General features: G+C 53.4%; 6 protein-coding genes across 6 annotated transcripts; all 6 read left to right on the forward strand.

Moving 5' to 3' along the window:
• Window positions 1-3,317: 3,317 nt before the first annotated feature.
• Window positions 3,318-3,596, forward strand: JKF63_02209 (uncharacterized protein; the record flags this gene model as incomplete). The annotated part of the gene is made up of 1 exon (XM_067898250.1): window positions 3,318-3,596. One exon carries the CDS (start codon window positions 3,318-3,320, stop codon window positions 3,594-3,596), a length of 279 nt encoding a protein of 92 aa, XP_067754407.1.
• A 966-nt stretch (window positions 3,597-4,562) lies between these two features.
• JKF63_02210 (uncharacterized protein) lies at window positions 4,563-5,216 on the forward strand (the record flags this gene model as incomplete). Its single annotated transcript, XM_067898251.1, has 1 exon — window positions 4,563-5,216. One exon carries the CDS (start codon window positions 4,563-4,565, stop codon window positions 5,214-5,216), a length of 654 nt encoding a protein of 217 aa, XP_067754408.1.
• A 1,813-nt stretch (window positions 5,217-7,029) lies between these two features.
• On the forward strand, window positions 7,030-7,788 carry JKF63_02211 (uncharacterized protein; the record flags this gene model as incomplete). The annotated part of the gene is made up of 1 exon (XM_067898252.1): window positions 7,030-7,788. One exon carries the CDS (start codon window positions 7,030-7,032, stop codon window positions 7,786-7,788), a length of 759 nt encoding a protein of 252 aa, XP_067754409.1.
• A 1,865-nt stretch (window positions 7,789-9,653) lies between these two features.
• JKF63_02212 (uncharacterized protein) lies at window positions 9,654-11,576 on the forward strand (the record flags this gene model as incomplete). The annotated part of the gene is made up of 1 exon (XM_067898253.1): window positions 9,654-11,576. One exon carries the CDS (start codon window positions 9,654-9,656, stop codon window positions 11,574-11,576), a length of 1,923 nt encoding a protein of 640 aa, XP_067754410.1.
• A 2,531-nt stretch (window positions 11,577-14,107) lies between these two features.
• JKF63_02213 (uncharacterized protein) lies at window positions 14,108-16,066 on the forward strand (the record flags this gene model as incomplete). The annotated part of the gene is made up of 1 exon (XM_067898254.1): window positions 14,108-16,066. One exon carries the CDS (start codon window positions 14,108-14,110, stop codon window positions 16,064-16,066), a length of 1,959 nt encoding a protein of 652 aa, XP_067754411.1.
• A 2,385-nt stretch (window positions 16,067-18,451) lies between these two features.
• Window positions 18,452-19,279, forward strand: JKF63_02214 (uncharacterized protein; the record flags this gene model as incomplete). Its single annotated transcript, XM_067898255.1, has 1 exon — window positions 18,452-19,279. The coding sequence occupies one exon, from the start codon at window positions 18,452-18,454 to the stop codon at window positions 19,277-19,279; it is 828 nt and encodes a 275-aa protein (XP_067754412.1).
• Window positions 19,280-19,305: the final 26 nt, after the last annotated feature.

The following is a 19,305-nucleotide window of genomic DNA, read 5'->3' on the forward strand; positions in this document are numbered from 1 at the left end:
GTGATGCAGCGGATATGATGCTTCGATGCTCGTTTCATTTTTATTCCCGCGCCTTGATTCTTCTTGTGTGTGTCTGTGTTTCTCCATCCCCTATCTCTTTTTCCTTTCTGTCATATTTTGTTCATTGAGCTTCTTGTGTTTCGGGCTTGAAGGATGTAGAGCGTGCGGATGGCAGTTGTGATGATTGGCTCTGTGGGCAGCCCGAGGTGCCACTGCGTGATGCGCATCACCTGGTGCATGTCTATACTGGTTGAGAGGGGGGCAAGTGTAAAATGACCACTTGTACTTCACCCACTTTGATCTTTTGTTTGCTTCTTCGTCTGTTCTTGACTACTGCGCTTGATTCCAATCCTGCGAACGGTCTTTTGCGTCTCCTTCCTTCGTCTTGTCATTCATATATATATATTTTTTTATTTTCCCGACTCGCTTCTGTCCCCTATTCATCGTTGTTTTTTATTTCTTTCTTTTCCTTTCCGCATCCATTTCTCTTTTTCTTCTCCCGTTGGCTCTTCTCTTGGTGTAGGACGGTGTGCTTGAGTTTGTGTGTATATGTGCTGGTGTTGATGTGATATGTGATAGTCCAAAGGAAAGGGTTGGTGGTGAGGGGAGTGGAGGGGGTGTCGTACCGTACGTGAGCAGACTCATTTATACGTTATTCTTTGGCCCATCTTTGTGTATGTGTATTTTTCTTCTGTTCTCAATTTCCTTTTTTTTTGAGAGGGGAGCAACTTAGTAGCATCCCGGTTTCTACTGCTGCTGTAGTGCTTCACTCCACGTGTTTTTTTTTTTGGAGGCAACGGGCCGCCTACGTGTGGGGGACGGGTTGATGCGGAGCTCAACTGCAGTCGCGTGTTCTCGGTAGCTCCGGCCTGCTAGAGAGGCATGGTCACTTGCTTCCGAGGCCCGTGCCCCGGTGGTGTTCCACCTTAGCAGGCAGGGCGGGCGCGGGGATAGATGATTGACTGAGTGAGAGAAAGACTGAGGACAGCGTGTTCGACAACAACGCTGTCGTGGGATTTACACTCGGTTACGGTGTTGCGGGTGCCAAGGCGTAAAGACACGAGCTAATTGCACATCTCACATCCAATGCTTTGACTCGAAGCGGGTTTGCCACGGATCGTCTGATTCTCGTGACAATCGGCCTCTCAGAATGTGCTAGGGGCGCGATACACGCTGGAAGCAGAGTTGCATGTTTACTAGGATTCCATCCCGCTGCCGATGCGCGATGGAGACACCACCTTCCGTATCCAGGGTCTAGAATCAGCTGTGCAGATGTTGTACTTTCTTCACTGAAGCCCCCCCCCCCTGGTGCATGGTCGTGTAGAGCAAGGCAATAACCAGCAAAGCTGTTGACAATGAAGGCTCGGTGACTGTACAAATCGCCATGAGCCACATCGTTCTGGAATATCCAGGGCTGGTTCCGCAGTCATTTTTTAAACATATTTGTGCACCGCACGTTTCCCCTCACTATCTGCGTTGTTTTCATTTTGTCCCTCCACTATTCATTTCTCACTCCCCACCCTCATTCTTCATCCTTGGCTCCCCCCCTCCCCCCCCCTCTCCCCCTCCACGCTCTCATTTTGAAAAAAAAACTGTCCCTTCTGCCGCTCTTTTTCCCTCCCTCCCTGTGCATAGCTTTGCTTCAGTGACACACTTCATGGGGGGGGTCTCCCCCTTTTTTTTTGCTTCAAATCCAGTGTCCTCTTTCTGTTCTTGCTCTGCTTTTTGTGTATGACAATCTCTTGGTTTTGCTTGCGTGTATTGGTCTCTGCGAAAGTGTGTATGTACCCCCCTCTCCCATGCGCAGACACGTTTCTAGGGTGTGGGTGAGCCATGGACGCGATTCCTACGCTGTTATTCCCCCCCACCCTTTCCCTCTCTCTTCCTCCTGGAGCATTGTTTGTGTCGATTGCATTGTTTATTTATCTGGTGGTGGTGCACGGAGTAGTCCCAGTGCGTGCGTATTTTTCCTTTACTTCCATACCTATCGACGAGCGTCTGCTTCGTTCTATATATTTGTATATGTGTGTAAGTGTGTTGTACAGCTCTTGTCGCATCATGGTTTCCCGATTTTTCGATATTTCCTCCTCATCCCCATCCGCTTACCTCTCCCCCTTTGTTCTACGGGTAGATCTCTGCGTATATACACATATACATATATTTATTATACATATATTTATATTATATATATACATATTTGTGTGTTCCCCCTTTGGCTCTCGTATGTTTTTTCTTTTTTTCGGCCTCTGTTCAGAGTGCTGTTCTAGGCTGTGAGATGCCGTCGGTTGTAGAGCAATCAAAGCGACAGAGAGAGAGAGCAGGGGACAGAAAGAGCGCTACACGCGCGCTTGGTGGGCGGTGTGTGGGAAGGGAAAAGGGAAGGGGAAACCGACACAGGCAGATGTGTGGAGATATGAGAACAGATAGTGCTGATCCACCGTCGATTTATTCATCGCCCCTTTTTATTGGCCTTCTCCCTTTTATTCTTGTCTTTCCTCATGTGTGCTCATTTCTTTTATTCTTATTCTTATTTTATTTTGCAGAGGTTTTTCCGCTTTCCTGCTTTTTGTAGTCCCCCCTCTCCCCCCACCGACCGCCGCTTTGAGCTCCTCCCCATTTCACTAACGTGTGTGTGTGTGTGTGTGTGTGTGTGTGTGAGGGAATACCAGAATTCGTATATTCTTCTGCTAAAAAAGAGAACGTGTTCGTCAGGGAGACGTTGGGGAATGTGTTGTAGGAATACATCCTGTCTACCATCCTCAGCAGCAGCAGCAGCAGCAGCATCTCCTGCTATTCGCTTGACTTTTAAGATTGTTGTTAGCTTCTCTTATCTGTGCTCTATGGCTCAGCTGCGGTTTCTAGCGTGCCAGGCGCACACGAATATGTGCCTTCGAAGAGGGAGGAACGGCGAGGGGGGGGCGTGGGGCGATCAGCGGGGGTAGTGCTGCAGCGCGTTGTACCCCCCCCTTTTCCTCATGTCGGTATCGGTGTTTCTTGGTATTGCACACCTCCCTTTCTACCGTGGTGATGATGCACTCTCTGCTATCCTTTCTCCCTTCCCCCTTTGGGTTTATCTAACAGTCATTTTACATTGGTGCTGGAGAGCGGTAGAAGCAGTGTGGGCGAGTCAACAAGAGCGCAGACGAGTCGCTGGGGGCGAACTCGCTAGAGCTTCAGGCGTGTGCATTCAAAAAGCGTGCTGGTAGTTGTCACCCCCAGGGGCGAGCGACAGCTCACTCCAGCAAGTAGTTGCCCCATCCCCGTCATTTGTATCGATTGCCCCCCCTCCCCCTCCCCCGGTGATTCACTAGACGAAGATGCTCTGCGTATGTGCTGCACTGCGTAGAAAAGCTACACCGAAGCCTCTGCACACGGTGGTGCACAAACTCCTCGAGGTGCAGCAGGCGTCCGGACGAACGGTCATGTCCGTGATGGGACCAAAGTGCCATTCCGCACGAGGTGTACTTCTTATCAGCGCTGCCAATCTCTTCTGCTTCGCCACATACTGCCTCATGTTGAATTGGATTTATGAGGGTTATGTCGATTTGTGGTATGGCGTGTACGGCCTGGAAGGCGATGATGACGATGCGGATTGACTGTGTCAGACAGGCTCAGGGCAATCAAGAAGGGAGAGGGAGAGGGGGGGGGGGCGAGGCAGGCTGCTGCTTCTGATACTTCCCGCGGGTTGTGGTGGTGGTGGTGGTGGTGGTGGTGGTGTAGTTCAGTCTCTCAAACCACTCATTTGTGTTTTCTACTGCTATTATGTGCACACGTGCGGCCTCCCCTATCTGAGAACGTCTTTTGTGTTTCTCCGTCTCTTGTGCCTTCTTTCTTGGCTCGCTCTTCTATCAGTACTGTGGGTGTCTGCACCAGCAGTCCCTGCCACTGAATTTTATACGCTCGTTATATTTCAAATTTTTGCCTCCATTGTATTCTGTCAGGCATTGCGCGCACCGCGTCAACTCTTTTGTACGGCCGCGTTGCTAGAAAAAGTGCTCGTTTGTCCGAGTCTGAGAGACAGTTCGGGCGTGCACTCTGGCGCGCAGAGGGGAAAAAGGTGCGAACGTAGCTGAGATGTGTGCGGGTTCACCTGGGCGCTCTCTCCCCCCCCCCCCCCCTCCCCCCCCCCCCCCGGCCCCCCTTTTTTTTTCAGATTCGGATGGGGAGGGAGGGAGGGGGGGGGGGCAAACTCGTTATTTGGCTCTCTCTGCGTAACGCTCATACTCTTCACCTCCTCTTTCGTTGTGGTCTCCCTGCTTTGCCTTCCAGTTCTCCTCCTTCACTCAAGCACACGCGCTGCTCCAAGAAACCAACGTCTCTGGGGAGCAAACATATTTCACTTCTTGCCCCCCTTACACCTCGCGCCGTCAAGTCAATCTCTGGTGCCTTTGTGGAGATAATTGACACAAAGCTTCTAAAAGTTTGCGGGCTCTCATTACTGATTCTCCCGTGTATCTTCTCTACGAGGGTGTGCAGTTTAGGAAGCGCGTTTTTCAGGATCTTTCAAAGAAGAGATTTGCTTTTTTTTTTCTCCCCCCCTCTTCCTTCTCGACTAGTTGGCCATGAGCTCTACTACCAGTGCATGTAGGACCATTAAAGTCCTCCTCATCGGTGACAGCGGTGTAGGCAAGTCTTCCTTGTTGCTGTCCTTTACTTCTGGAACCTTCGATGAGAATCAATCGACGACCATTGGCGTAGATTTCAAAGCAAAGAGAGTGAACGTTATAGATGCTCACACGGGGGATAGGACTGCGGTGAACCTACAGCTGTGGGATACAGCAGGCCAGGAGCGCTTCCGTACGTTGACCAGCTCTTACTATCGTGGCGCACACGCGGTTGTGCTGGTCTACGACGTCAACGAGCCGCAGTCTTTTCACGGGCTCATGAAATGGCTTGAGGAGGCGAATAGCTACTGTCGCCGAGACGAGGTGGAGAGTAGCGGTATAGTGTTCTTGTTGATTGGCAACAAGACTGACCTGTGCCCTGGCGAAGAATCAATGCCGCTTCCCCGCTCGACGGCGCAGGGGTTTGCTCAACAGAACAACATGCTCTTTGCTCTCACCTCTGCCAAGACAAGAATCGGGGTAGAGCAAGCATTTGATGAGGTAGCGCGTAGTGTTTATGAAAAGCTGCAGGACTTGGAGCAATGCAAGCGACGTCGCACTATGAACTTGAACGGTGACAGTAACAACAGCGGTGATTCGAGTTGCTGCTAAGGGGAAATACTCTTCACCACTTGGGGGTGTGATAATGGTGTGCGCGGGAAGTCTTCGAATAAGGGAAGGGAGTGACCACGGTGTACCACGCATGTTCACTTTGGAATGAGTACAAGGGCCACACACACACACGTATATGTGTACATATGTATATATATATGCATATATATGCCTACATGCGTTTTGCCATTATGTGATGAGGAGGAAGTCGTCACTGGGTATCACACCGGCATCACATGTGGCGCACGCAGGCAAGATGCCAGGAGAGGGGATACCTCCATGCCACTGCCCCCCTCTCTTTCTCTCTGTGTCTGTGCGCCTCTTTTTGTTGTATTTGACGTCTTGCTGCCCTCTCATCTGTGTACCTGCACTTTCCCCTCCTCTTGTCTCGGCGTTCCCCCCCTTTTTCCGTCACTTTTCGGTTCAGTTCTCTTTCTGCTGTTGGTTCCCCACTTTGAAGAGCTGTGCAAGGCGCCCGGATAGCTCTACAGTTTGAACGCGCGTGATCTGCCGTCTTCTTCCCCCCTTTTTCTCTCTGCGCCTCTTCTCTCGCTCGGCAAAACTTCTCCACGGCTGCTTTTTTTTTTCTCTCCCCCTCCTCCCTCCCACCGACCATCTCTTGCTTTCTCTTCGTTTTTTTACTTCGCCACAGAAAGGCAGCTCTCCAGGATTTTCTCCATAGAGAACTGCGGATGGTTCTTTCTGTGTGTGGTTTGTGTGTGCGTCGTGTGGGCTCATCTTCCTTTTCTTTTTTTTTCATGGGAACGGGACGCGGCGGGCAGGCGGGGGTGGCGGTCGCCCCCATGCGCCCAATTTTCTCCGTTACCTTGTCTGCTTAGATCTCCCCTCTTTGAGGAAGGCTGACGTGTGTGTTGTAGGGGGGGGGAGGGAGTCAATGTAATTCATCGCTACTGATGTCGGCAGTGAAGTGCTGGATGGCACTGCATCTGGGCCACCCACGACAGTGAGCTCGCCTGTTGCCGCCTGTACGGAGGGGCAGAGCTTCAACGCACCCGGCCCGGCGCTTTCGCTGCCCCGCTGGTGGTGGTGGGGTTTGCTGTGGGGAGCAACCTGTGCAGCGCGTGCGTGGGCAGGGTCTGAGGTCGAGGCCGTGGTCCGATGGGGTGGGTGGGGGTGGGCATTACTTTTACCGTGTGTGTACCGCTGCATTGCGTCGTGCGCGAGAGAGGGGGAGGGCCTGTGTATGGGCCAGGGTGGGGTGCTGATAGCGCTAGTCCCCCCCCCTATTGTACACCCACATGCGCACATTGAGCACAAGAACGACTTCCACTGTGATGTGATGCGCATCCATGTACTATCTTGCTCTCTATTGGCAGGTGGAAACATCTCGTCTTGAAATAAATTCGGGGGACAAAAGAGGTTAGGCCGTGTCGATGGTGACGCTATACTTTATCTCACGGGGAGGCGATTTGTGACAGGATCATTGGGTTGTGCCCTGCACTTTACTATTGCACGACCCTTGCCCAGTCGTCGTCTCTCGCCTTCAGCGAGATTCCTCCACTTCTGCATGTAGACTTGTCAAGGGTAATGCTCTCTCCCTTCGCTGCAGTGGGGGGGGGGGTATCTGTTACCTGCCTTTGCACTCGCTGTCTCGTGTGTTTTTTTTCTCCCTTCCGCAAACACATCTTCCTCCCCTCCCCTCCGCCTCCGCCTCCCCACCGCAGCGCAGCTGAGATATCAAACGTCCAGAAGCGTGGTCCTTCTAAAGGGATCTTGTGAAGGGCTACGACGACAGTAGCGACTGCAGCAGAGACCAAATCGACCTCTACATCTGCGCTCCTAGGAGGGAGCAATGTCGGGCATGGATGATCGCGCGAAGCAGTTCAAGACTGCTGCTGAGGCTCAACTCACTGGACCTGCTTTGAGGAAGGAGATTGGCACGCTGCGCCGATTCCTTTTTCGAAACCAGGGGTACCGCTTCACAAAAGGTGCCCAGCAGGCTCTCTACATGGCAATAATTGCACACCACGGCAACGCAGCCGCCCATCACGCTTCTGGCCACGCATCTTCCTCCACCACGCCGGTGACATCAGTGTCTAAAGCATCCGCTGGCTCTAGTGCGCTGTCTTCGGTGACGCGCGCAGAGCCCTCGAGAAGCACAGCTGGGCCGGAGGAAGCCGGCCACGGCGATGGCATAGACGACGGTAACACTGATGATGCGGCTGATGCGCCGATTCTTCGACTCCTCGATGACGCACTAAAGATGCCCTTCACTGTTTTCACTTCTTCACAAAAGGACAAGTTACTCAGTCTCTACTGGGCCGTTCTTGGGACCGACAGCCCCGCAGGGGCGAATCGCGGCAACGGGACCGTGTCCGCTGCCACGCGCACGCTCTCACTCATGGACATTGTAACCGTTGGCAAGAACAAAGCGCAGCTATCCCTCTTTACCGACGAAGGGGATGAGTACCCAGAGGGGGTGATTGTCTCGGAGGCCACCACCCTGAACCAGTTGAGGACTGCGTTTGACAAGGGGAGCGCCGTTTCCGTAGTGGTACAGGAGAACGAGGCCGGGGCGACGTTTGTATCCTTCACAGCAGCCAACGAATGAGCACCGGATCAGAGGCGCTTTGCATTGTCACACCCACAGCACTGAGACTGGGGTGTCACGCGATGCGGAACGAGGGAATATTGGGGAAGCTACCACGCAGTGCACTGAGTCATCTTTTTTTTTTCCTCCTCGACTGCCCCAGCTCTGCACCGATGAGGAGAGTGGTGGGGGGTGGGGGTGCATATACAGCGTGGACTATCAGGATTGAATAACCACTCTATTAGGAACCCATGTTACCCCCCCCCCCCCCTCATCCATCACCACCGCCGAGCAATTACTCTTCGCTCACACGGTCAGACACCCCCCGGTCGTTTGTGTCATGTATCGCTACTGATGTCGGCAGTGAAGTGCTGGATGGCACTGCATCTGGGCCACCCACGACAGTGAGCTCGCCTGTTGCCGCCTGTACGGAGGGGCAGAACTTCAACGCACCCGGCCCGGCGCTTTCGCTGCCCCGCTGGTGGTGGTGGGGTTTGCTGTGGGGAGCAACCTGTGCAGCGCGTGCGTGGGCAGGGTCTGAGGTCGAGGGGGTGGTCCGATGGGGTGGGTGGGGGTGGGCATTACTTTTACCGTGTGTGTACCGCCGCATTGCGTCGTGCGCGAGAGAGGGGGAGGGCCCGTGTATGAGCCAGGGTGGGGTGCTGATGGTTCGTGTTTCACATTGCAGTCATATGGCAGAGTGGGCACGCTGATCGAAGGAAGAAGGTGGGTGTCACTATACAAGCAGACGCACGTATAGACCTTCCTATCCGTATACCCGCCTCTCTCTCTCCCCGGCTTTTTTTTTCCCAGCTGAACAGAGTAAATGAAGCGGTTCGTCGCTTGGGATTGATTTGCGGTGTCGAGCCGAGCTAGTTGTGACCTTCAACATACGAGCAGAAACACTCAAACAGCGAGGGAGGGAGGGTGGGGGGGGGGAGGGGTCGGGTAGGGTAGTCGCTACAGAAAACTGACACGCGTCCACAACACTCACTATTTTTCAGAGGTAATCGTGTGCTACTCATGCACTTTTAGTAGTTTTCTTGCCAATCAATATTTTGCTTTATTCCGTTTCCCTTACCTCCCCCCCGGCCCCTCATCTCTCAAGTCATTGCAGTACTGCCCATCCTCGCACTGACCCATTGCAGCGCTGTTCCTGTCTAGTGGGGTTTCCTCTTCATGGACAGCGTCTTCCTCACTCTCCCCACCTCCCCCCGTTTTCTGGCATATATGTATGTACATATGTTTCTCAGGCACACTCGGGTAAAAAAAATGAGACGTACAAAAGGGATGCAACGAGCAAAGAACAAGCCAGGATGTATCGACTCCCCACGGATCCCCCCTTCATTCTCTTTCGTCTTTCCTTTCTCTCTGCCTTTTTTTTTCCTTCCCCTCAAGGGGAATTGATCGTTTGGCTATAGAGCTTTTTTATCTCATCTCCCCTCGCCCTCCCTCCCTCCCTTCTCCCCCAGTCGCTTCGCCCCTTTCTCTGGTGCCTCTCAGCACGCAGAGCGAAAAATAGTCTTCTTCACACGCGTGTGTGAGGAGGGGGGTGGCCATTTTTTTTTTACGGAGTAGCTACAGGAGGAGGAGGAGAGAAAAGAAGAGAAACTGTTGCACTTTGACGAGGAGAAAGGGGGCGGAGGGGGGGGGGAGGAGGGGGAGCCATTTAGAAATTCTGCGAGTATTAATTCTAGCGCGTCCCTATAACTTCGCACTTGAGTCCCCGCCTGCCTAGCGAGAGGTTCATCCGTATACTCTTACCCACTAGTTCCCGCCAATTCACTAGGTTGACGACAGGGTGACGTATCCACTCCCCGATTCGTGTCTTTTTTTTCCTTTTTTCCCGTTTTTCTTCCTGTTGGCCACCTATTTGCGCTGAAACCATGGCTGCTGTTTCAAAGCTGGCATCGCCTCGGTTTTTAGGTGTGTATGCCGCTCAACTGCTCTGCCTCGTTGCAGCGATTCGAATCCTCAACGCCGTCGTGCGCCGGCAGCGCGCTGGCGTTCTTAACACAAAACACCGCTCTCGCCGCTCGTCACCGTTGCGCGCCAGTGGAAGTGGCGAGGATGATGCAATCCAGATTAACTGCCTTTTCTGGAAGCGCCTCCGATTTCTTCTGCGACTGTGCATCCCCCGTCTCATATCCCTCGAGTTTGGTGGTGTGTTGCTCATGATGACTCTTTTATACCTGCGCACCCACCTGACGTTGCTGTTTGCGAGGGTCGTGGGTCGCAATGGGCGGTACCTTGTTGAACGCAACTTGAAGGCGTTCTTTTTTAGCGTGGCCGACATTGGCTTGCTTGCCATCCCAGGAACGATTCTCCAAATCGGGGTTCAGTACGTGAAGATCATGACGCAGCAGCGCCTGCGCGACAACCTACAGTCGGCCCTTCACAAAGAGTATCTCAAGGGGAATACCGTGTACATGATTGCAACACAGAACGCCACCATCGACAACACCGATCATCGTCTGACGCAAGAGACGAGTCAGTTCTGCAAGAGTATCGCTGGAGTGTTCCGCTCCATGTTTAAACCGGTTTTGGATGTCTTGACACTGTCGGTCGAACTCTCAAAGCACGGAGGTCTGGCATCCCCCGCTTTCTTAGTCTCCTACTACCTGCTTGTTGCGACATGCATGTCGGTTCTGCTACCTAACTTCGCTCAATTGGTGGCAACGAGCCAGCAGAAGGAAGGCAATCTCCGTTCGAAGCACCACCAGCTTATTTCGCATGCGGAGGAGATCGCCTTCTACAACGGCGAGGAGCTCGAGCGCGAGGAAGCGGGACGCCTGCTACGGTCCCTCATACGCCACGAGTGCAAGATCAAGTGGACCAAGTGGTTGAGTGGTTGCAGTGATGGTCTGTTCATCAAGTACGGGGCCAGCTTGGTTGTACACCTTGTATGCAGTCTGGTCATCATCGACCAGCGCCACCTGATTACCAAGGGCGAGCTTGCTCAGCTGTACCTCCAAAGTGTGCAGCTGTACACGCCTTTTTCTGCGGCGATTGGGCAGATACTGCTCATGCACAAGCAAATAGGTGCGCTGTGCGGCAGCGTGCATCGCATTGGCGAGTTGTGCGAGAGACTGGAGCGCATCAATGCCTTGAGTATGCGTAATGAGGTGGCTAACGTCACCTACTCAGACGATTTGGTGCAATGGACAGGTGTAGATATTGTCAGCCCGACTGGCGTAGGTCTTCTCCGTGATTTTAGCTTAGCTGTCACACCTGGAAGACACACGCTAATCATGGGCAGCAACGGCTCTGGAAAGACGGCACTTCTGCGGGTCCTTGCTGGGCTATGGCCTGTTGCCAAAGGCAGTGTGACCCTTCCGAAGGCACACGAATCGCTCATGTGCCTTACGCAGCGTACGTACCTCCCACCTGGCTCCCTGCGTGCGCTGTTTACGTATCCTCGGGTAGCACAGGATGCCCGCGGCGGCAATCCGGTGGGGGCCTTCTTGTCGGATGAAGCAATTATGTCCGCAGCCATCTCATTTGGACTTGACTCCGTGATGAGCCGTGATGGTGGCATGGATGCCTCCGAGAACTGGGAGGAGGTATTGTCAGGTGGGGAGCGTCAGCGTGTTGCTCTGGCGCGTGTGCTGTTGCACCGCCCGCAATTCGCCTTTCTCGATGAGTGCACCAGTGCCATTTCCCAGGATGAAGAGCCCTTTTTCTACAGTCTACTGCAGAAGGCAGGTGTAACGTTGATCACCGTGTCACATCGTGAGGCACTGCGCAAGATGCATCGTGTCATCGTCTCCTTGGACGGGGAAGGTGGTTACCGTGTCATGGGGCAGTGAGGAAGAAACGTGGAGGGGGATGAGATGCCTACGCCTCTCTTTTTTGTTAGGGGGGGTTCGTGTCGGTTACCGTGACACGCTGGAATTCTTTTCGGTGGACGATCGAAACCACAGAGAACTGACGGTGTGCTGATGTTGAAGGCCCTGTGTGTGTGTGCGTGTGTGTGTGTGAGGGGGGGGTGAAGGATGAAGGGTGGAGGGCGTGTGTGTGTGTGTGTGTGTATGGTCTTTGTGTATTAATTTTTCATTTTGCGTCCGTGGATCGAATTTTCAACGTAGCATCAGCGCTTCCCCCGGGCTGATTTCTGTCCTCCCCTTCCCTCCCCCCCCTTTGTTCCCCCTTCGCCAGTGGTCCACAGGCGGCCGTTGTTTCACATGTACACACCAGGGCACCACTTCCTTTTGTTCTGTTGGTGGTGGTGGTGGTGGGGTTTGCTGTGGGGAGCAACCTGTGCAGCGCGTGCGTGGGCAGGGTCTGAGGTCGAGGGGGTGGTCCGATGGGGTGGGTGGGGGTGGGCATTACTTTTACCGTGTGTGTACCGCTGCATTGCATCGTGCGCGAGAGAGGGGGAGGGCCTGTGTATGGGCTAGGGTGGGGTGCTGATAGCACTGCCCCCTCCCCCCCCCCCTTATTGGTACACCCATATGCACACATTGAACACAAGAGTGTTTTCTTATGTTGTTCTGCACTCTGCGGCATATCAGTGCACATCGATAGCGTCTTTTCTGTCTGGCTTACTGTGTCGCAGCATGTGCTTGGGAAGAGAAGCGCATGTCATCCTTCATGTTGTGTGGTGGAGTTTTCCTAGAGAGTGCTCCTCGTATGCCCCTCGATGAAGAGGAGAAGATGTTGTAGCGTGTTTGGGTCTCAGGTGACAGTCCAGTGAACAGAGGACCCGTAGTCTTTTGCTCTTGCAAGTCTTTGAGGATTTTCGCTCGTGTAATGTGCATGTGTGCGCGTGCGTACTTGTATTTGTTCGTTGACATAGGCTCTGCTCTAACCCCACTCTTTATTTTTGCTCTCCGTTGCGATTGGCAGGGTTCAAACACTTTTATGCCCTTTTTTCCTTCTTCAACCGTAACAAAAAGAAAAAATATGAGTTTGTGGTATTGACATTATTCCTGCATCTCTCGCTCCCCCTCTCTTTATATCTGTGTCCTCGTCTTTGAGGCGTTCCAGTGGTTCTCTATTGAAGGCCCCTTGATGTTGAAAATCCTCATGTTGGCTGAAGTGGTTGTATCGACTGTGTGTGTGCGTGCGTGTGTACGCCCCCTTTTTTTGTTTTTTCCTTTTTCTGTAAAGTTTTCTCCACATTGTGTACTGCGTAAAGGGCTATGACAACAACGTGATCATCTTGTACAATCCTCAGCCCATTTCCCCACCTGTTCTACATATGCATGTTTGGTAAGTATATATGTTCGTGTGTGTGTATGTGTTTCTTTCTCCCTTTTTTGTCGTTTGTTTTCTTTCTCTTCCCTTCCTCCTCTTCCCCTCCCCCCCCCTTTGTCTGCGCGTGTCACCGTTTGTTTCCATGTTTTTGGTGTCGGTCTCACTTATGCCTGTAGGAATGCTTATTTAGTGGAACGTTCAGCGGCTCTGGCGTGGTGCATGTCGAGTTCTCATGCCTCTTCTCCCGCAGAAGAGATCTTCTCATGCTCAGATTCTCGTTCTCTCACTCAAGGAGGATATACGCGCATAATACGGGATTGACGGTTTGTATAAAATGCCTCCTCAAGCTAAGAATGCTTTCCTCATAAAAGCAAAAATAGCAGAGGCCTTGATGGGCGTGGCCTTGTCACCAGTCTCTACGTACGGTTGGCATCGGTACGGGTTTGGGGTAGTGATCGCTCTCGGCCCCCCCCACCTCTGCGTCGTCCATCTGCGTCAACTATATGTGAGAGCGGCAAGGCCCCGCTTTTTGCCTTCCTCTTCAGCGAGCAATCTTTGGTATTCTGCCTCCCAAATGACGGAGGGAGGGGATCGGTTGTCATTGATTACTGAAATCCAGTGGTCCCCATCATCCGCTTTACTGCTTTCTTTCATTGTTCTCGGTCCATCTTCCCCCCTCTCCCCCTTCCCACCTATTTGCCACACAATTGATCATCATCATCATCCCGCCATCACCGGGCTTCTTTCAATAATCTGTCACTGTCCGTAAGTGCGTGCGTGCGTGCGTGCGTGTGTGTGTGTCAGAGAGGTTAACTCGGTGCAACGAGTATTCGCGTATCGGCTGCACTCTTCTCCATATTTCTCTTTTGTACTTCCTTCTCTTTGCAGAGGTTGAACACTTCCCTCCCTTTTCTCCTTCGTTTCTCATTATCTTTCTGGAGAAGAGCGACTTGCCGTCTCTGTTGTCCCCTCTCCCCATTTTTGTTTCCCTCTCTCCCTCCCTCACCCCAATCCCCTGAATTCCACAGGCTTCTGCGTCCTCAGGCTTTCCTCCGCGACGGACTCCTTCTTTTCCTTCTTTGCTCGGATAGTCGAGTAGTCTTAATTCCCTCCACTGGCTCGTTCCTTTGCCTTGCCCATCATGACGTCCGTCTACAACTTCAAGACGATCACTGTCGTCCCCACGTACAAGGATTTCATGGATATTGTCCTGTCCAAGACGCAGCGCAAGACGCCGACAGTGGTGCACAAGGGCTATCACATATCCCGTATCCGCCAGTTCTACATGCGCAAGGTCAAGTTTACGCAGAAGACCATCAATGAGAAGCTCACTTACATCCTTCAGGAGTTTCCCCGTATGGACGACATCCATCCCTTCTACGGTGATCTCATGCACGTCCTGTACGACCGAGACCACTATAAGGTGGCACTCGGCCAGGTTGGCGCGGTTCGCCACATGGTGGACAACATCGGTCGCGATTACGTGCGCCTCCTCAAGTACGGCGACTCCCTCTACCGCTGCAAGCAGCTGAAGCGGGCTGCCCTCGGCCGCATGGCGACGGCGTGCAAGAAGCTCAACAGCGCACTCGCCTACTTGGAGAAGGTGCGTCAGCACATGTCTCGCCTTCCCTCCATCGACCCCAACACGCGCACGCTCCTCGTGACGGGCTTCCCGAACGTAGGCAAGTCTAGCTTTATGAACAAGGTCACGCGCGCCGATGTCGAGGTTCAGCCGTACGCCTTCACGACAAAGTCGCTCTTTGTTGGTCACACAGACTACAAGTACACCACCTGGCAGGTGATTGACACCCCTGGCATCTTAGACCACTCTCTGGAGGAGCGCAACGTCATCGAGATGCAGGCGATCACCGCACTGGCTCATCTTCGTGCCTGCATCCTCTTCTTCATGGACCTGAGTGGCCAATGCGGCTACTCGATCGAGCAGCAGGTTTCCCTCTTCAAATCCGTCGGCCCCCTGTTCACCGGGAAGCCGGTCGTCGTCGTCTTCAACAAGTGTGACGTATGCACCATCGACGATGTCTCGGTAGAGGAACAGAGCCTCGTCATGGATGCCATTGAGAAGGCGGATGCGAAGTGGATTACAACTAGCACCCTCACGGACATCGGTGTCGGTGATCTCAAGACCGTTGCGTGCGACCTGCTGCTCGCCCATCGCTCGGAGCAGAAAGAGGGTTCTGGTCGCTACCAGGCGATCCAGAACCGCCTCTACTGTGCAACTCCGCAGCAGCGCGATGAGATGGAGCGGCCTGCTTTCGTCCCCGAGTCGGTGCTACTGGAGCGCGCCACGGGCGAGCCGCCGAGGCAGCGCCGCAAGACGGAGCGCGACTACGAATGGGAGAATGGCGGTCCGGGTCGGTACCAGAGAAACGATCGCAAGAGCTGGGATCTTGAGAACCCGGAGTGGGTTGCCGATATTATTCCGGATATCATGGATGGACACAACATTTACGACAACGTTGACCCCGACATTCATCAGCGCTTGTTGGAGCTGGAGGCGGAGGAGGAGGCGCGGTTGGAGGATCTCGAACTGGAGGCGTCCCGCAAACGCGAGCAGCACACGCTGGACACCGACACCCTTGAGGCAGTGAAGTTCATCAAGGACAAGGTGAAGGTGCTGAAGATGGAGCGCGCCATGAAGAACCCCGCCATCCGGCGCACGCACAGCCAGGCAATGGCCATTGACAAGTTCAACAAGCGCACCGGCAGTCAAGACGCCAGGGCAAAGTCCATTGCTGACGGTAGCGGCGAGATACCTACCCGCAAGCGCGGTCGATCCATGTCAGTCGCCCAGGAGGCGCTCATTCGCGACCGGTCTGGTTCTGCCCACGTTAGCACCAAGACGACTCGTAGCATCAGCGCCGCCTCGGCTAGCCGCGACCGCAGCATGAGCGTTAACCGCGGTGAGGGCTACCGTGATGTTAACGAGAAGCTTCGTGCTGTGAAGCTGAGCAAGGTGAAGGCGCGCCCGTTGGCCCGCCAGGCTCGCAAGGGCGAGGGCGATCACCACATCCCGAACCTACGCCCCATGCATTTGTTTACGGGTAAGGTGAAGAGCAACGGCGCTCGTGACCGGCGTTAAGGGTCTGAGGTGCGGTTACTGGGATGCGACAGATGAGAAGGGGCAGAGAGGGGAGGGGAGGGGAGGGGAGGAGAAAGGGGGGGGATGTCGAAGAGGAGATGCGAATATTTTCACTTCTGCGACGAACGTCATCATGTGACTGAAAAATACCCCTGCGCGCTCTGTGATACTGTCTACCTTTCATTTTCAGTTTTTTTTTTTCGCAGTGCGTATACCTCATTGTACACACTAACTTCCCATGGTGGTCGTCTTTCCCTCTCCTCCCCCCCCTCCTGTGCGTGCCGTTGCTCGTCTGATGGGGTGATGTTTATCTTCTTTTACCTACTTTTTCCTCTCGGCTTTTCGCTTATTGCTGTTTGTTCTCTGCTGTGTTTGCACTGTTGTTCTCCTTCCTCCCTCTCTCGCTCCTTTTTTTTTTACCCCACCGCTTTCTGTCTCTCCGCATCCAATTGTGTATTTCTCAGTGGCTCCTCCTTGCGCTGCTCTTCCAAGGGGGGGGAGGGGAAGGGAGGGATCCTCTACTCGATGTGTAAGTGTGTTTGGGAGGGTCACGTCGGAAGAGAGAATCGCGGGAGCCTGGGGCGAGGAACGACACACACGCGGGTTGGAGAGGTGAGGGAGGGGATGACACTTTTGGTTGGATGAGATGAGGTGGACTAAAGAGGCTAGTATTTTCGCCTGTGAGCGTTGCGTTTGTGGCTTCTCTCTTTTTTTTTCCCGTGCGCACTTTTTGTTGTTGTTCATGGGCAAAAGGAGCTGCTTGCTAGTGCGATGAAAGGAGTGTCGATGACGCCTTAAGCGACGGATAAACGAGAAGCAAACAAAATTGTAAAATGGCTGATTGGCCTGACGTATTCGTATAAACCACCGACATAAATTTTGTTTCTTTGTTTTTTTTTCCTTCCCCCCGATTCCCCGTCATTGTACGTACTGTGTTTTGTTCGTGATTCTACGCGCACATTGTGTGTGTGTGTGTGTGTTAACTCTTTAGTCGGATATGTGCACATCAAATCAGACGGGGCCCTCCACGATGACAGCAGCAGACAAGCAGAGGGGAGTTCACAGCTACGAAGTCACGCAAGCACATGGGTAGCGGGTGGAGGGTGGGGGGAGGGTGAGTTGGGGAGTCAGAGAGGACACAGTAGTATGAGGCCCCGAATGATGTTTGCTCTCTCACACCCCCCTTTTTTTTCTGACCTCCAATTAGTTCTCCCAATCTGACTTTTTTCCCCCTTTCCGGTTTAAGTCATGCAACGCCACGATGTCCAGAGAATGTCGCTTTGTTTTGTTCCCCCTCCCGGTTGTGTTTGCGTAGTGTCGGGTGAACTTATAATGGACAAAGCAGTGGCGTGTGTGTGCGTATATGCGTGTGTGTGTGTGTGTGTGTAATCGTAATACAAAAACTTCCGAAACAAAGAAACGAAAAAGTAGTGACACCAGGCAACGCGGGGAGGGGGAGGCGGGCAGCATGAAGTGAGGCACGCAGACACGAGCCGCACAACCTCTGCTTCCAGTTCTCTCCTGTTCTCCAATAAAGGTACACCCTCAGGACCCAGAGTGATTGGTAGGGGGGATACAGCGATGATGATTCTATTGTGTCTCACCAGGTGCTCATAAGGTAATTCTGTCTTCCCTCCCTCCTTTCCTTTCCTCCCCCTCAACACACACACACCCACACCCACACCCACACCCACACACACATCTTCTACTCGCACCTATACCGATACCCAGCAGAGAGGCGATTTTCTCTGCTAGGTATCGACGACGTGAGGAACGCGGTTTCGCTTTTATGTGCGTACGTGTTTATTTTTTTTTCACTGCTTTGCTTGTACTGTTCGTCCTTCCAAAATCCACATTTCTATTTCGCGTAGGAATCGGTCAGCTCAACGGATATCGCCCCTCTTGCCCCTTCTCTCTCTTTTTTTTTCCACGACCGCCTTCGTTCTCACACTCGCTGCTCTACGTGCGCACAGAGGAGAATCTGCGACTCTCACCTGCTGTTCTCTATACTGCTCTTTACCCCGCCTCCCCTTCGCTTCCCCTCACTCCCTGTAACACGCTGTGAGGAGGGTCCAGGAACAATCGGAGGCCTCACACTTTGGAGTCCAGTGAATTCATGTAAGGGTGTCGCTTAGTCATATTCAAGTCTTGCCCGTCGTTCTTCGTGACTTAATCGCGTTTTCTTATTCCGTATTAGGGGTTCCCTCTGTCGTTGCAGCACCAAAGAGGTGCTCACCTTTGAGAAGCCCTCGCGTGTAGGGGTGGAGTAGAGTGGGGTGGGGCACCACCTTTTTTTGCTGTATACTTTTATTCGGTGGGTGTTGCATTTCTGCAACTGCCCTTCACTCGACTATTTTGCTCTGTTATGATTATCCCCTGTGCATAATGACGGAACACCTCGATAGATGGGATACCTACCGCCTGTGTTGCATTTCTGCAACTAATGTCAACGGCAGCTGCGGCGACGAAAGCGAACTGCATGAGCGACTCGGGATCGTGGAGGGGTATCTCACCGACTACGACTCGTTGTACCGGGAGATGCACAAAGAGCTGCTCGCCACGTACGCGCAGGAAATAAATCGAACACTAGCCGACGAGGCAGAGGAGCGCCGCTTTTTGCAAGAGGACGCCGCTTGGTTGCCGTGGAAGCTCTTTGTAGAGACCAGCTATGCACAGGCGCTGGAGCTGGTGGCGGGGCAGGAGGCACAGGTGCGCCACAGTATTGTGGCTGCCTACGCTGCTTCCTTGATGGGGCTGCTTTTGCCCTTTGAGGAGCTGCAGCGCATGCGGCTTACCTGGGAAGCACTCGATTCGTTGGCACTGAAGGCATGCATTGTTGGCCGATATGGTGTTCGCGAAGGCCAGCTGGCCCGTACCAGCATTCCAGGGTACGTATATGGTTCAACCTTTCCACCTTCTGCGAGTGAAGCGGCAGCTGCTGCGGCAGTGCGCAGACTTCTCACCGATGAGTGGGAAGAGCGCCAAGGGATATTGTTGGCACGAAGGCAGTACGTTGCAACTTCTCTTCTTTCTCAGGCCTTTGATGAGAAATGTCGTAGCTTCGCCTCTGCTGCGCTGAGTGGCATGCCTACCCTGCCACGGCTGAGGGGCAACCGTCCATGGACCGCACGCCAGGCGCTAGACGTAAGTGCAACCTCTATCCAGTCCGCATACCGAGGCTACCGTGCGCGTGCAGTGCGCGCTACGTCGTGATGAAAGCGAGGGACGCGAGTAGGGAT

Source organism: Porcisia hertigi, chromosome 33 (genome assembly GCF_017918235.1).
Source record: "Porcisia hertigi strain C119 chromosome 33, whole genome shotgun sequence".
Taxonomy (NCBI): Eukaryota; Euglenozoa; class Kinetoplastea; order Trypanosomatida; family Trypanosomatidae; genus Porcisia; species Porcisia hertigi.